Genomic DNA, 15013 nt, shown 5'->3' with positions numbered 1-15013 from the left:
CTGGAGAAGAAGTGTCTTTGCAGGCTCTTTGGCTACATTAACGTAGGAGCATTGTGCAGCTTTGGCCGGCTCCCTCAAAAGCTTTGCACAGGAATTACAATGTTTGGATTGCCAGGGGCCAGGGGCCGCTCTATGCCAGGAGGTGAGTGGTCTGGGCCTCCCGCTTAGATGACAGCTGTTTAATCTCAATGGTCTTCCAAGGACCTAAACGCTCCATCTCTGGCCCTGTTCGTTGCTCTACAATGTGATGTTGTCTAGAGTCTGCCATGTTCACTGGGCCTTCTCCATGGAGATCCCCGATGGAGTCGTTTATTACAGAGACACAATAAGTCACCTACCACAGAGCAGCATTCAAGTTTTGCCTATCATCTCGCCTGTCTTAGAGTAAACTACCCAATCCCTGGCACGATGCAGGAGCTATTAGTTGTTTTAAGGCCTCACTCTTCACCCACATTAAACAAGCCCAGGAAAGCAGCTGGCATTATTTCATATTGTTTATTACGGTGAAGCGTGCACACAGCGAGACGGTCCCCTTCCCTGAAAAGCTTGACATGTTTGCCTCAGCTCTGGACGATGGTCTCTCTTGGGACAGGCCTCTGTTTCTGCCCCTTTCACTAGATGTATGGCCTGTCCAGCCTCCTCTACAGAGATTGCATTCTGCCTCCCTAGTCTCTTACTGCCATTTCGTTTGGATAGGGTAACTCGCTGCTCCCTGTCCTAAGCGGTTCTGCAGCATTCCTGTGGCCTGCTAAGCTGCTGCCACATTCTAGCCTAGAAGTGCCGGGCAGAGAAACAGATCCTATAGATAGTCTCCATCAGTTAAAGTGGTGGGGAGGTCCCTTAGGATGGAAGTAGACAACAGAAACCAGCAGAAAGGGGGTTAGGAGACAGTTTATTTTCCTTGGCAGCCCTGCCATTTCTGCCCTAGTGCAAGTGATGATATGGCTACTCAGGTGCCCACTGTGGTGGCAGCCCTGTCCTGCACCCATCAGCCATGATTCACTTTGTAGCGCATGGTGCACCCAAGGCTAGACCAGATCATTTTGGATTCACCGTGGGATGGAGGCTGTGGGCAGTGCATTCCTGCAGAGGGCATTCAAAGAACTTGTGCCTTCACTTTGGACGGTGGCGGAGAGAGGAAGGAACCTACTTGCAGAGCATAACTGGTGTCAGCCCAGGGTAAAGGGGTCATCAAAGAGTTCCTCTTGGGATTTCAATAAACTCCCTTGGACTGCTCCCAACCATTGCACGCTCAGGAAGCCTTAGTGCTGCTGGAAGTACAGTCCTGTCTCATTGGCTGAAGGACATACATAACAGGCACATGGAACAAACTGCTGGGAGCTAAGGGGCTGGATGGCTCCAGGGAATCTCTGCACTTGTGAGCAAAACCATTACCATGTGATGGACGCTTGGGGGTTCTGTGTGGAACAGTGAGTCTCCCCCCCATCACCTACACCACCATCACTGCTGGCAGGCTCAGCAGGGAGGCCAAAGATAGAGTGGGCCTTGAAGACTGAACTGTCACGCACCTCACAGGTGCTCCTGCTAGCCCATGGTTGAAGTACGTGGGTAGGGCAGCATGTGTGCCTGTGCGATACCTGCTCTGTGGATAAACACAGCTGGGGGAAAAGATCACCTTGCTCCTCTCTGCCCAGAGCACACACCAGAAAGAGGAGACGTACCTGAAAGGCGTGGCTGGCAAAGCCGAGGCCTAGCTGGCGACATACCACCATGGCTTCCACCGTGCTCCAGTTCTGGCTGCAGACAGTCCCCCACTTCAGAGTGCCATTGCGCTGCATGAGGACTTCGACCCGGCCCTCGTAGGGGTTACGGCCACCGCTCAGACGCAGCTGCAGATTATCAAGGAAAGAGAAATCATCTCATCAGCTCTCTGAAAGCATCTGCCAGGGACTTCCCAACTGACCTAGTTCCACGTCTGAACAGACACAGGCTCGCAGATGTGGGCAGCAAAACACATTCTCCGCTCGCATCTAAGTGAGTGATTTATAAAAGGACCGTCCCAGCTGGGACCAGGAGATCAGGTTCAATTCGTGGTTCTGCCACTGACTCCACGTGTGACCTGGGGCAAGTCAATTCAGTCCTACAGCTGTAAAATGGGGATGATAATATGTCCTTCTCCAGCCCTTAGAGAGAGAGCATGTGTGTGTTACTAAACACGTATTCTTGTTACATCCACATAATTTGACTTCTCACCTGATTCTGGAAACCCATGGCTGGAACATTGCACCTTACAGCAGCATCTTCTTCATGGTTACAAGTCAGTGACTCTGTGTTGAACTTGCAGTCTGTTACGGATTTTTCAAACCCGGTACAGTCTATTTCATTTAGGTGAATGGGACCCATTCCTTTAAGAGAAAGAAATACGAGTGATCATTTCCCTGCCAGGCCCCTAAGGAGAGGGAAGCTGAAATCAGTAAAAGTTTATATTGTTGCAAATGATCAACATGGAATCCAGCATTCAACACACCAGCCCGAAAGGACTTCAGTTGATATCTGCCAAGGTCATCTTGCTGCTTGTTTTTACTGTTAAGAAATTATTTCCAGTAGTCTAAAATTTTCAAATGTTCCAGTAATAAAAGAAAAGCCAAGTTTCCATTGCTCTGTAATTTACAAACTTCAGCTGGAGAAATTTTAGAAATATGACCCAGTTTTTTGGTCCTGGTTTTATCCGACAGGAACCTGCAGTTGATCAAGCCCTGACATTTTAAATGGGGACATATATACATGTGCCAGGGCAAGAAAACAAAAGTATGCAGATCCTCAAAAACCCAGCCAAACAAATAATCTCAAATACAGGTGTGCAGACCAAGATTCCAAGAGCACTGACATTAACAAGGATTGAGAGACTGATCTTCAATTGTTATTATTTGAACTAGGCAATTCTATAGCAGGAGTCACCGTATTGTCTAGGCCTGGGGATAGACATATATTCAAATTTCTCTTCTACCTGACCTGCAGAGAATACTAAAATACCCACGGGTAATCAAGAGTTGATCCATTGGCACTTGAAACAGTGTGGTTCCTAGCATGACAAATGACTGCACAGAGCTGCATCTTGCACCAAGTAATGCCACATCGTTCTTCAGCAAGAGACAGCGGAAAAGCATGAACACACAATACTCCCTAGTGGTTACATTTTGGTTACTCTCATATCCTGGACTTGGGTTCAACAGCTGGTGAGGGACAGAGGCTTTCTCCTGCTCTTGGTGGATGGCATCAGATAATCCAGTAGGTCTTTTCCATCTCCTAGGACTCGCCCTACTGGATCAGACCTGAGATCCATGCAGTTCAGTAGCCTCTGTCTGATAGTGACCGCCAACAGGTATCAGAACCCCGTACTAGCCGATATATTAGATCTCATCTTGGTCTCTGACAGATCTCTAATTGCTGTGATTATCCATGAGAAGAGAGCGAAAAGACAAATGCTTCTGAACTTTGCTATGGAGTCATCTTCCTTTTCTCTCTCAACTCAGCAGAAGCCAAACAACTGGCAGGTGGCATGTTCTTCAGATGAATCGTTTCAGTGTAGTCCACAGATGGCTACGCACATCTGACCCAGAGGTGTTCCAGCCGGTCTTTGCTGGCTAGTAGTCAGCTTTAGCTGGAGGGCACTGGTGGGGGAAGGTATTACCCACAGGTGAGGTTTCCAAAGAAGAGGAAGGAGTCCCACCCACTGTTACCTTCCCCCACCTCTTTACTCAGCCCTTATCCTTTGAGGTGGATGTTCAGAGGAGCAGATGTCGGAAATGGCAAGCACTCCAAAGTCATCCCTGTCTTTTAATATACATAGAGCACACAGCAATAGGCACCAGGCGGGTCCATTTGTAACCATCACCTTGGAAAAACTGAAGCTGTCCTGTGAGCATGTAATAGCAAGTGGGCAAACCAAGGGGAGAATGGCAATGCTTGTGTCACCACTATTGACTGCCACAGTTGATTTCTTATTTCCTGTTGCTGGTTTTATTACAGTAGGACCCAACTCAAATCACAGCCTCATTAAGCTCCACATATAACCAGTAAGAAAAAGTCCCTGTCCTGAAGAATGTGTAATCTTTAAGGACCAGACAAAGGCATTACCATCATCCTCATCTTACAGCAGGAGAATTGAGAAACAGCGCAATTAAAGGACTTGCCCAAGATCACCCAGGGAGTCTGTGGCAGGAAGCTGGGAACTACCAATCTCCTGACTCACAGTCCAATGCCTTAACCACAAGGCCATCCTTGACTGGGCCTCATTAAAGAATAAGTTTACCCATCTCCATAGCTATTTCTTTTAACCTGATCCTCAAAGGAAAGGACTGACTAAGGAATGCAGAGGTGGGTAACTAGTTTACCAGCAGCGGTGAGGACTCTTTCTTGGAAAGCTCCTACCCCCATCCTTCTACTAAATTTAACTGCTAGCCAGAAAGTAGAGGCGGGAACACCTTTGGCTCAGATGTACATAAACCGCTGTGGTTCAATGATCCATCTGGAGGATTTGCCACCTGTTCAGACTTCTGCTGAGTCACAGCAGAGACCAGTAAGGAGGGGTTCAGCAGCAGAATCCAGAAGCATGTTTCTATTCACTGCTCCTTTCTTCTCCTCAGAGCAATCACAGGGACGAAAGATGGAAAGGACCAATTAAATCACCTGACTTGATATCCAGATAGTTCTCTTCCCTGATACTCAGAACTCTGTATTTTGCTGTTTCAAGAGGGCATACGATAATATTTTTTTAAAAAGGGAAAACAACGATGGAGGCAAAGGGGGAATGTGTTTGTGCCGGTTTTTACTACTTTATCACATTAAAATCCTTGTAATCTACATCTGCAGAAGGTGAAATTGACATAAGTGATCCGCCCTCTGTGAAATAGCTCAAGAAATTACAGTTTGATCTTGCCAACAGCTGCACCCATTCTGGAGTCTGTGGGGAGTTTCAGACTGGAGGGTCTTAATGCAAATATTTCACACAGCTCTCAGTAGGATCTCCCATTTGACTGAATTTTACCCACCACGCATTGCTCCCCACTCAAGCCAACTTCCATGTCCCCAGGGTTTCTGAAGCCTTTGACCAACACTGTAGATTGGAAGACATGGGGGCGGAGGGGTGGATTTGTCCAACAGAAAAACCCTTTTTCAGTGCATGTTGCAATGCCTCCAGGTGGGACTCTGGAATTAACATGTACTGAGCGGAACACACAGAAAACAGAGCTCTCCAGTAAGGTCCTAATTATAACGGAAATTGCAAGCGTTCCCTCCCCCTTCTTGTAATATTTTTATTGGAACGAGACGTTTCGTATATGTCAGATGGTATAAGGACAACATTTATGTGTGCTGCACTTCCGAACCCTTCCCAAAGGGTGTAGTTAGTGTGAGGTCCAGGGAAGAGAATGCACTTAATGCTATATCAGCTAGACTGCTTGAAGCTAGACCACCATACAGGCTAGATAATCCAAAAGGCATTTTTATCTTGAGCTCCTAAAATCCTATGACTCTACATTCCTAGCTTGCCTACAGCTCTCACTGAAGCCAATAGCCCGGCCCCAGCTTCTGCCGAAGCCAATGGAAGGCTTTACAAATTAAAAAAAGGAGACTGACAATGGAAGCCAAAAAGAATGTGTCTGTTCTGGTTTCTCTCTCATATTAAAATCCTTGTGCTCTACATCTGGGGAGGGTGCCACTGATGTAACAATTCTGCCCTCTGTCACAGATATCAGGGAACCTGGATGGTTTAGATCTTGCCCAGGATTGTCGGATGGATTGGGTCCTAAGTTTCATTCTCCCTAGAAAATCTAAAAATGTGTGTGTGTGTATACACACACACAAAACAATAATCAAAGAGAGAGAAGAGAGGCAGGGAAAAGGAGCAGGTTCCTGGCTCTTGGATTCACCTCACCCTGGCAAATTTTTCCTTCTCTGTTAAGTCTCTTTGCTGACTCTGCATGTCAAAGACCGACCCCTCCTTGGCACTGGAGTGTTTCCATGTTGCAGGACAGTCTGTGCTGAAAGTTACTGATAAAGGAAAAACAGGGCTATATTTTTTCTGGGCAAAGGAGTGACTTCGTATAGCTGCATAGAAGGTGATGCTATAAATCTGACTCACGCAAGCGGTCCCATTAAGTTTGATGGAACTACTTATGTGAGCAAGAGGTACACGATTGGACTCCTATATACCATTCTACTATACCATACTTTTCTAGGTACTATGGATGCATGTTTTCTCCTAGGCTTTTGGGGACAGGGAACGCTCAGAGTTAGCAGGGTTTGATGGACATGTAATTAAGACAATGGCCTGGGACTCAGGCGATCAGGGTTCTATTCCCAGCTCTTCAACAGACACCCTAGGAGAGTAAGTTAATTGGCCTCTCAGTTCACATCTGTAAAATGGGGATAGCCACCCTTAGTTTGGCTTGTTTAGTGAGGTTGAGAATTCATCAAATTTAAGGCCAGAAGGCACCACCAGCTCATCTAGTCTGACCTCCCGTCTATCACAGGGCATCTCTACATGGCAATCAGAGGTGTGACGGCAGCATGTGTAGAGGTACCTGAGTGAGCTTTGATCTCGCTCACTGGAATAACAATAGCATTGAAGCAATTGCAGCCTGGGCCAGTCACCCAAGTAAAGAGCCAGGATTCCAGATGGGTTTGTACAGCCCATGCTGCTGTGGCTTCACTTCACTCTGTGCGGCATATGGGATTAAGAGTTATCACCCGTTACACCATATGAAATGCAGTCACATCAGTCTCTTATCCTACTGCAATAAGCAGAGATGATTTTCTGCAAAGGACACTTATCAAGATTTATTGATCCTAGAGAGAAATTTTGGCCAAGATAAGTTGAGCTTGGGGACTCAGTGTGCTCAGTATTTAAAGTAAAAGGAAAGAATTTCACTGGGAATGAACAGCCATGGGAGGCAAGTGTGTAGAAATTTTGGTGGTGCCCAGAACCCACCCCCCCAACTCTGCCCCCTCCAACTCCGCCCCGTCAAACTCCACCTCCACCTGCCTAAGGCTCTGAGCGGGGTTTCAGGGGGGAGGTCTGGGGTACAGGTCTTGGCTGGGGATTAGGGTGCAGGCTTTGGGAAGGAGTTTGGGTGCTGGGTGCAGGCTCTGGGCTGGGGCAGGAGGTGGGTGTGCAGGAGGGGTGAGGGCTGCAGGCTTTGGGATGGAGTTTGGGTGCAGGCTCTGGGCTGGTGGTGGGGGTGCAGGCTCTGGGAGGGAGTTTGGGTGCTGGGTGCAGGTTCTGGGCTAGGGCAGGGGGTGGGTGTGCAGGAGGGGGTGAGGGGTGCAGGCTTTGGGACGGAGTTTGGGTGCAGGCTCAGCTGGGGGTGGGGGTGTAGGAAGGGGGAGGTGGTGCACACTGGGGCAGAGGATCAGGCTGCAGGGGAATGAGGGTTGGGGCCGAGGATGAGGGGTTCATGATGCGGGGGGGCTCAGAGCTGGGGCAGAGGCTCAGGGTGCAGGGGGATGAGGGTTGGGGCTGAGGATGAGGGTTTGGGGCATTGGAGATGCTCAGGGCTAGGGCAGAAGAGCAGGTTAAGGGCAGCCTGCCTTGCCATTAGCGGATGGCAGGCGCTAGGACCCTGGGGCAGCAGACAGCAGTTCTGCCAGGGGCCAATTTGTGAGCAGGCAGGGACGTGGCGGAGGGGGGACGCAGGGGGAGGGGTGGAAGGCGGAGGCCGGGACCCGCTCCAGGCAGGGATGCAGCGGGGTGGTGGGGGGAGAGCCACGGGGGCCGGGGCCCGATCCAGGCAGGGCCGGGGGAGAGACCCAGCTCCAAATATTGCTGGAGCAGGGCACCCGGCCCTGAATATTCCTGGAGCCCAGGCACCTTGAGCCCATATAACTCGCTGCCTTTGTGAACAGCCACTGCTAAGATTTCCAGGTTCTGGGCGTGTAGCATGACAGAGCAGGACACTCTCCCCTACCATGCTGCAGTAACATTTTATGCACGAACATAATGCTTCTTTATACCCACAGTCAACTCCACATCGGCAGCACTCTGCATCCTATCACCCAGCTCCTTGGCAATTTGTTCAGTAAGGGCACATTTAAAGCTTTTCACATTCCGGCTATTTCTCATGTGTGTGTAATTCATTTTCCCTTTCTGTCACCAAACCAAAAGTCTGGAGGAGTTTCAATTATTCATTTGGTTTTACAGTGTGACTTTTGTTTGGTGGTAGATTTCTTTAGATTTGACGCTAGCCATATGAGAGCAAGGCCTAGGGAATATAAAGGCAGGCCTGGGAGACGGTTCTCTGGATTTTGAGGTAACTAAAGCCTGGGATCTCAATCATCCCCACATGCAGGAAATCCAAACCCAGATCTGGTTCCAGAGTGTACAAATAGCCCCTATAGTTACAGCCACAGTTGCCAACTTCCACGCGGTAAATAAGCATCCCAACTTCCACAATAAGCCAAAAACCAAGCTAATCCCATTTCAAAACAAGGCCCAAACAAGCCACTCCCTTAGAATCCTAACACTCTATGTGACTAGATCCCCCCAGCGTGCCATCCGGAACTGTGACGGGCCTGCTGTGCACCCCTCAAACTCCCCTTACCCCTTGCCCCTGCTTGCCGGGAGTCGATCAAAGTTAAGAAGCAACAAGCTACAAGCCAAAACTAGCCAACAAGCAACTCACAAGCCAATTAAGCCAAAAACAAGCCCAATTTCTGCATTTTTTTCCCATGGGTTTGGCATGTCTGGTTACAACAGGCTGAACCAAGACTCCAGATCTGAGTTTTATGGTGTTTGAAGCCAGAATCCAGACCCATATTTTACAGCTGGAGCCAAGCTCTAGTAGTGAATGGCACCAGGATATTTATCCTAGTGAGTTTCTAAGAGATATTTTTCGTTCTTTAATTCTTAACAACCAGAGTAAGTAACGGCTGCAACAGCTGTCCAAGGGAACAGGTAAATCCATCCTCACTAGAAGTCATTAAATGAAGACTGGGTCTCTTTTTAAATGATGGGCTCTGTCTAGTTCAACCACAAGTTATTGGGCTCAACAGTCTCACTTAAATAGCAGGGAAGAATAATTTTCCTCCAGTGAAGGAAGTTATTGAGCCATATCCCCTGGCCTGCTTGATGCAGGAGGTCAGATGAGTTGATCATAGTGATTCTTTCTTGCATTTAAATCTATGCAAATAGTCATGGCCAGAGAGATCAATTTGGCTTATTTCTCACAGAACTTGATATAAAGGTACATCACTACTGACCTCTCCCACATGCAAGCCTTATCAAACTTCAATTGCTTCCAGTGCCTATGTCTTTTTAAAGTTAGTAGGAAACAGATAAGGAAAAGGAGATAGAGAAGGCAAAAAAACCACACCCATGTTTGAACACAGTTGTAGCAACTTATTTCAAAAGTTGTGTGGATAGGGCCTCAGAGAACAAACTTGTACTGGTAAGAGTGGATTTGATGTTTGTGCAGTTCTCTAAATATTTACAATCTATGAAGCCAACAAAAGGTCTGTCTCCAATCGTTTTGTTCCACACACTTGGGCAAACCCAAAGACACTCTGAATGATGCTGCCTGACATTTCTGAAACAGGACTTTTAAGAGTCAAAATGTCACCTACTACTGAAATAAAACGGGGAAAAATGAAGTGAAAGAAGTTGCAATTCTGCTCCCAGTTCAACCAGCTCGACTGCTGAGCACTTGGAACAAGAGCTTTGTAATGGAATGGTTTTCTGTCAAAAAGTCAGTTTTGTCAAAATCAAAACATTTTACAGGAATGTGTTGATTCTGATTTCTCTCATTTAATTTCAATAAGAAAATTTTCTTTTGGCTATTATATTAAAATCATTACTATAATACATATTATATAACTAACAAAATTTGTATTGTATTAAATAATTTGATATATGTAGCTATGACAAATATATTCAAAGTTCAAAAAGTCAAAAGGAAATGTTTCTACCTTATCAAAATGCAATTATTTGACCAAATCATTTTTTTAAGTGAATTTTCATTCTGTGGGAAATTTCAGCTTTTTGTTCTGGTTCATAAGGAATTTTTTTTTAATTATTATTTCCTGCAGAATGAAAATCCCAGTTTCTGACCAGCTCTTCCTGCAACTCAGTGACTTCCAATGACCCCATACTAATGATTTCAGTGGGAATTGTGGGTCTCAGGATCTGGCTCATAACATTACTGAAGTTCAAAAGACAGCTGAATTTCTCTTTCCTGTTCATCTAATTTCACATCCCTTGGGAGTTCTCTGAAGGCAGTCAGAGCTGATGGTCCTTACGTTCTCATTACCTTGCCCAAGCCTTGCGCCTGTTATAGCCTCCTGGGCGCTCCCGAAACCCAGCTCTCGGCAGACCACACTGGCTGAAATCAGGTTCCATTGGTCGTCGCAAACAGTTCCCCATTCCCCATTCTTCAGCACTTCCACTCTGCCTTCTCCAATCTTGGCCCCGCCTTTCAGCCTGACCAATGGCTGCTGTAATACAAAAACCCAGGTGCAACGTCATTCTTTATGAATGCAAAAGTAGCAATTATTTACAATTCAAACTTTTGGCCTTGGTATAGCCATGCTGCTTACCAGCTTGCTAATAAACTTGACCGCCTGGGCCCAGATTTCCAGAAGCAACCAGCATGAGAACCTTAATGGGACTTGATTTTCATACAATATACACAAAAGCTGAGGTACATGCAATCACTGGTCACTTCTGAAACTACGGAGCACTAGCTAATGAGCCCCTAATAACAGAACCACTGCAACAGGAGCAACAAGAATGATTAAAGGTCTTGAGAACATGCCCTATGAAGGAAGGCTGAAATAATTGGGTTTGTTTAGTTTGGAAAAGAAGACAGAGGGGACATGATAGCAGTTTTCAGGTATCTAAAAGGGTGTCAAAAGGAGGAGGGAGAAAACGTTCATCTTAGCCTCTAAGGATAGAACAAGAAGCAATGGGCTTAAACTGCAGCAAGGGAGATTTAGGTTGGACATTAGGAAAAAGTTCCTAACTGTCAGGGTAGTTAAACACTGGAATAGATTGCTTAGGGAGGTTGTGGAATCTCCATCTCTGGAGATATTTAAGAGTAGGTTAGATAAATGTCTATTAGGGATGGTCTAGACAGTATTTGGTCCTGCCATGAGGGCAGGGGACTGGACTCGATGACCTCTCAAGGTCCCTTCCAGTCCTAGAATCTATCAAAAACAGGACTTCTCTCTGGACTCCCACTACAGTTCCTCTGAAAAAAAAATACCATTCCAGATGGGCAGTCTACAGCAGGCAGCTGCCCAGGACTGCCAGGCATAAGGAGACCATGTGTGGTTACACTTACTCCAAGAGGGAGATGGTGGAAGGGTGTGGGGGAGGAGAGAAGTCCCCTTAAATGTATCTTTTCATGCCTCAGGAAAGGACTGGTTCCAAGAAATGGCTAAGGTTCACGATGCACATGTGTGGTTCTCCTCTTCCTACTTCATGCATAGGGATGGGGAATACAATAAGGTGGAATATGTGCTATGATCTTATTCTCTGCTGTTCTGGTGCATGGGTTTGGGAGCAAAGAGGGCATAGGCACAAACAGTTGGGAGACAGGATGCTGTTATAACATACAGGAACAGACCTAGTGGCTCACAAACCAACCCTCACACCACGTCCCCAAGAGGGTGCAGTCGGACGGAGGCTTGGGACCAGTATCTATTCCCCCAGCCAGCTAGCATGCTGGTTAGCCACAGCAGCGTGTGCACGAGCACGTTGCAGTCGCCCAGAAGTAGGGTTGCCAATTGTGGTTTGGATGTATTCCTGGAAATGTCATCACGACACCATCTTTAACTGAAGATTCATCTTTGTTCTGGGGCTCCAGCACAGTCCTGGAGGGTTGGCTGCCTTCCCCAGAAGGATGGCAAAGAATGTCAACCAGACAGTGAATGGGCCTGCCTGTGGAATCCTGGCCTGGCAGCCAGGATTCCTGTGGCAGTGGGTGCACCGGGAGCAGCCCATCCTGTGCCAGTCAAGGCAGGATTTGGCCTGTGTGCTGCAGACAGACACAGGGAGAGTCAGAGTGAAATGATAAACACATTCCTCAAATATACTCAGACAATAAACTGGTGCTGCTTCACTGAAGTCAATGGAGCTTCAGCAATTTACACCAGAGGAGGATTTGGTCTGGTGATCCTATTTGGATAAGAACACGGGGCCCCAAATCCCAGCGTGAACATCAGCTTTCATAAGATCCGTAAAAAAATGTGTTAAACAAACCAAGTACCATTGCATCATCCAAGTACATCGTGTCCACGGTTTCCCATAAGGCTGAGGAAATTGTCCCTTCCAAAAAGTTATGGATAAGTAACTATTAATAGTGGAATAAATGCAGCCTTTTTACAAGTTGCATAGTAACATGCTGTCCCAGAACCCTGATCCCAGCTGATTATACCTTAAAACTATGCTGGGTCTATCCTTCAATCCTTATGAGCTCTGATCCTGTCCTCACTGAGGCCAATGGGAGTTTTGCCCTAGGATCTTGACCGAAGAGAATCATTTATTCTTCTAATTCCACACAAGAATGCTGAAGGTTCCCTTTGAGATAGTTGTAATTATATGTTTACTTGCTGCATGTTATTCAGTCACTAGAGGTCTCCACTGTTCTAGACAGGTGAAAATCAGGTGAGAAAGCTGGAGCTCAAGCCTCTGTAGATGTAATTGGTTTCTTTAATAAATGCTGTCTGTTTAAAACAGACTATGATTAACACAGGAATCTCATGTTCAGAAAAAGGTTATAACACTCTACCTATAGCACTTCACAGGGATGCTGCGAGGCTCGATTGATTAGGTCTCCAAAGTGCTTTGAGATTCTCCAGTTGAACAGCTGTATTTTAAAAGTATATGATAATATAGAAACCCACAATAGCTCACCTGCCTCATGCTTACAGAAGGAAAAAAGATCACAATTCCCCGAGACTACATTTGCTTTGAGTCCCTCCAATCTCATGAAAATAGACCATCTTTTCCACACAGTAGCCCAAGAGGCATTCCACCACTGTCTGATGGGTGTCTCAGTAACCAGTTATGTTGCTGAGGTTTAAGAGCACAGAAATATTTAACTCAACGGAAGATAACATCCAATATAATTATAGCATGCAGTGCAAAAGACATACCTGCAATCCTGAACCAGGGTTAAATAAAAGCCAGTAAAAGCTGCACAAGACAGCACAATGTCAGTCAAATACCTTTGGCTTTGAAATTGTAACTGCACATCAGCATACGGACATCACACCATAGCCATGATTCCATAGAACTTATATTACTGAAGAATTACCATATACAGTTAAATGCCAAGGAAAGAGAAGAATGGTCTTGTGGTTAAGACACTAGACTGGGAGTCAGGAGATCTGGGTATTATTCCTGGCTCTGCCACAGACTCCCTGTGTGACCTTGGGTAAGCCATGGCAGCTCTGTGCCTCGGTTTCCCCATCTGCAAAATGAGCATTAACAATAATACTTCCCTACTCACAGGGGAGTTCTGAAAAGAACTGTTCATGATTGAGGTGCACAGATACTGTGGTGACGGCACCCAGTCAGAACCATTTTCACAGTTCCGATGACACTTTTCACTGAATTCTAAATGAAAACCAAGTTGGTTGGTTGTGACGCTGAATACATTAAAGAGCGTGAGGCACTCACATACCAGGGTAATGGGGGGCACAGAAAGTACCTTGGTTAGTTTTTTGACCTTTTTTTAAACTTTGATTTAAAAAAAAGGGAGGACACTTTCGATGCAGGAGACAGAATGAGACTGGGAATGGGATATGGAGTCTTTTATGGCTGGGTTGCTGGTTCAAATCCAGACCAGGATAGATTTAAAGTTTTATTTTCAAACTCAGCACTGGGAGGATTAAAACCTTTTCCAGCTCTGCCCCTTACCTTCCAACTAGAGAGAGAAACTGCTGGGGTTGCAGCTGGAGAATGTGCTACTGCTTGGGAGTGCTGGCCATTAATAAGTCAACAGTACGTGATTTGAGTGAGGCCTGAGAACCTCCTGTGTTTATAATTGGAGGTGCATACAGTCCTCCAGGCTGGGCTCAGCTGAAGGACATCCAGAGCCTACATGAATGCTTAAAGAAATAACTGGCGATTTGAATGGCTCAGAAGAGTAGTCATGGTTTACAGAGCCTTCCATCTCTGAGGCCCAGATCCTGAAAACACTTGACCACACGCGTGAATAACTTCAGGCATGTCAATGGCCCAACCGAGATCAAGGCCCTGTTGCTGCAGGTCCTGAACAGACACAGAGTAAGAGACATTCCCTTCTTTACAGACCATATGATCTAAGCAGACAAGATGGATGAAAGGTGGGAGGGGAACAGAAGCACAGAGAGGGGAAGTAACCTGCCAAAGCTTACAGTAAGTCGTGGCAGGGATGGGAACTGAATCCATGTCTCCTGACACCCATTTTAGTGACCTATTGACTAGGCCACGGTGTTTTATGTAGAAAACCCAGACTCGAGTCACTAGCTTGAATCTATCACAGCTTAGTAGTGACCAAATGCCTTTCCCACCTCATGACTCTTTGGTGACCTTTGTGAAGCAAGTTTTGTCTTTGTCCTGGTGTCCATCTCACCAAACCCACCACTGTACTCACTGTCCTACTTGTAAGTAGCCTCAACAGAGAGGCCAAAAAGAGTGACTGGAGTTCGGTCCCCAGGGCCCACTTTCCTGGCTCCGGGTGAGACAGGTTGGTAGGGCATCATGCTACCTGTGCTAAGCCTGTCTGGGGTGAGGGTGGGTGTAAATCACAAGTCTTATTCTCCATGGCTGGGGTCAATTTGACACGTTTCCCCAGCACTAAATCCCCTTAAAATCCAAACAAGCCCTCGTGCTAGGATCTTCTGTCACTTAACGGTATTTGTCGGTAGAAGATAATCCAATATCTTGGCTATTTTGTATCTACAATATCTATAGTGAGAGACTAACCAGCAGAGTCTAAGTAACTGCGAACCAGCAAACCCCACAGCAGCCAGGCAATTGTTCAACTGGCTTCAACAGAACAACTCAAAA

At 46.5% G+C, this 15013-nt stretch overlaps 2 protein-coding genes across 3 annotated transcripts in view; one reads left to right on the top strand and one right to left on the bottom strand.

Annotated features, from left to right (window-relative positions):
* Nucleotides 1–10983, top strand: part of LOC127044853 (D(1) dopamine receptor-like) — a 65585-nt gene extending 54602 nt beyond the window's left edge. The window contains exon 2 of the transcript XR_007772559.1: nucleotides 10951–10983. The gene's annotated coding sequence lies outside the window, so the exon portion shown is untranslated. The remainder of the gene's footprint in view (nucleotides 1–10950) is intronic.
* LOXL2 (lysyl oxidase like 2) overlaps nucleotides 1–15013 on the bottom strand; it is an 88450-nt gene that overhangs the window by 19112 nt on the left and 54325 nt on the right. The window contains exons 1-4 of one of the 2 annotated variants that reach the window (XM_050939956.1): nucleotides 13275–13365; nucleotides 10266–10449; nucleotides 2215–2366; nucleotides 1683–1850 (exon numbers count right to left, since the gene is read on the bottom strand). In XM_050939956.1, the coding sequence (XP_050795913.1) occupies nucleotides 1683–1850; nucleotides 2215–2366; nucleotides 10266–10449; nucleotides 13275–13277 (507 nt within the window). In that variant the 5' untranslated portion in view covers nucleotides 13278–13365. Of the gene's footprint in view, nucleotides 1–1682; nucleotides 1851–2214; nucleotides 2367–10265; nucleotides 10450–13274; nucleotides 13366–15013 lie in introns of those variants that run through there. The other variant, XM_050939955.1, reaches the window with a different exon arrangement.

The sequence above is a fragment of the Gopherus flavomarginatus genome, chromosome 2 (genome assembly GCF_025201925.1).
Source record: "Gopherus flavomarginatus isolate rGopFla2 chromosome 2, rGopFla2.mat.asm, whole genome shotgun sequence".
Taxonomy (NCBI): Eukaryota; Metazoa; Chordata; order Testudines; family Testudinidae; genus Gopherus; species Gopherus flavomarginatus.
The sequence above is the reverse complement of the archived record's forward strand: the minus strand, read 5'-3'. Positions and strand labels throughout refer to the sequence as shown.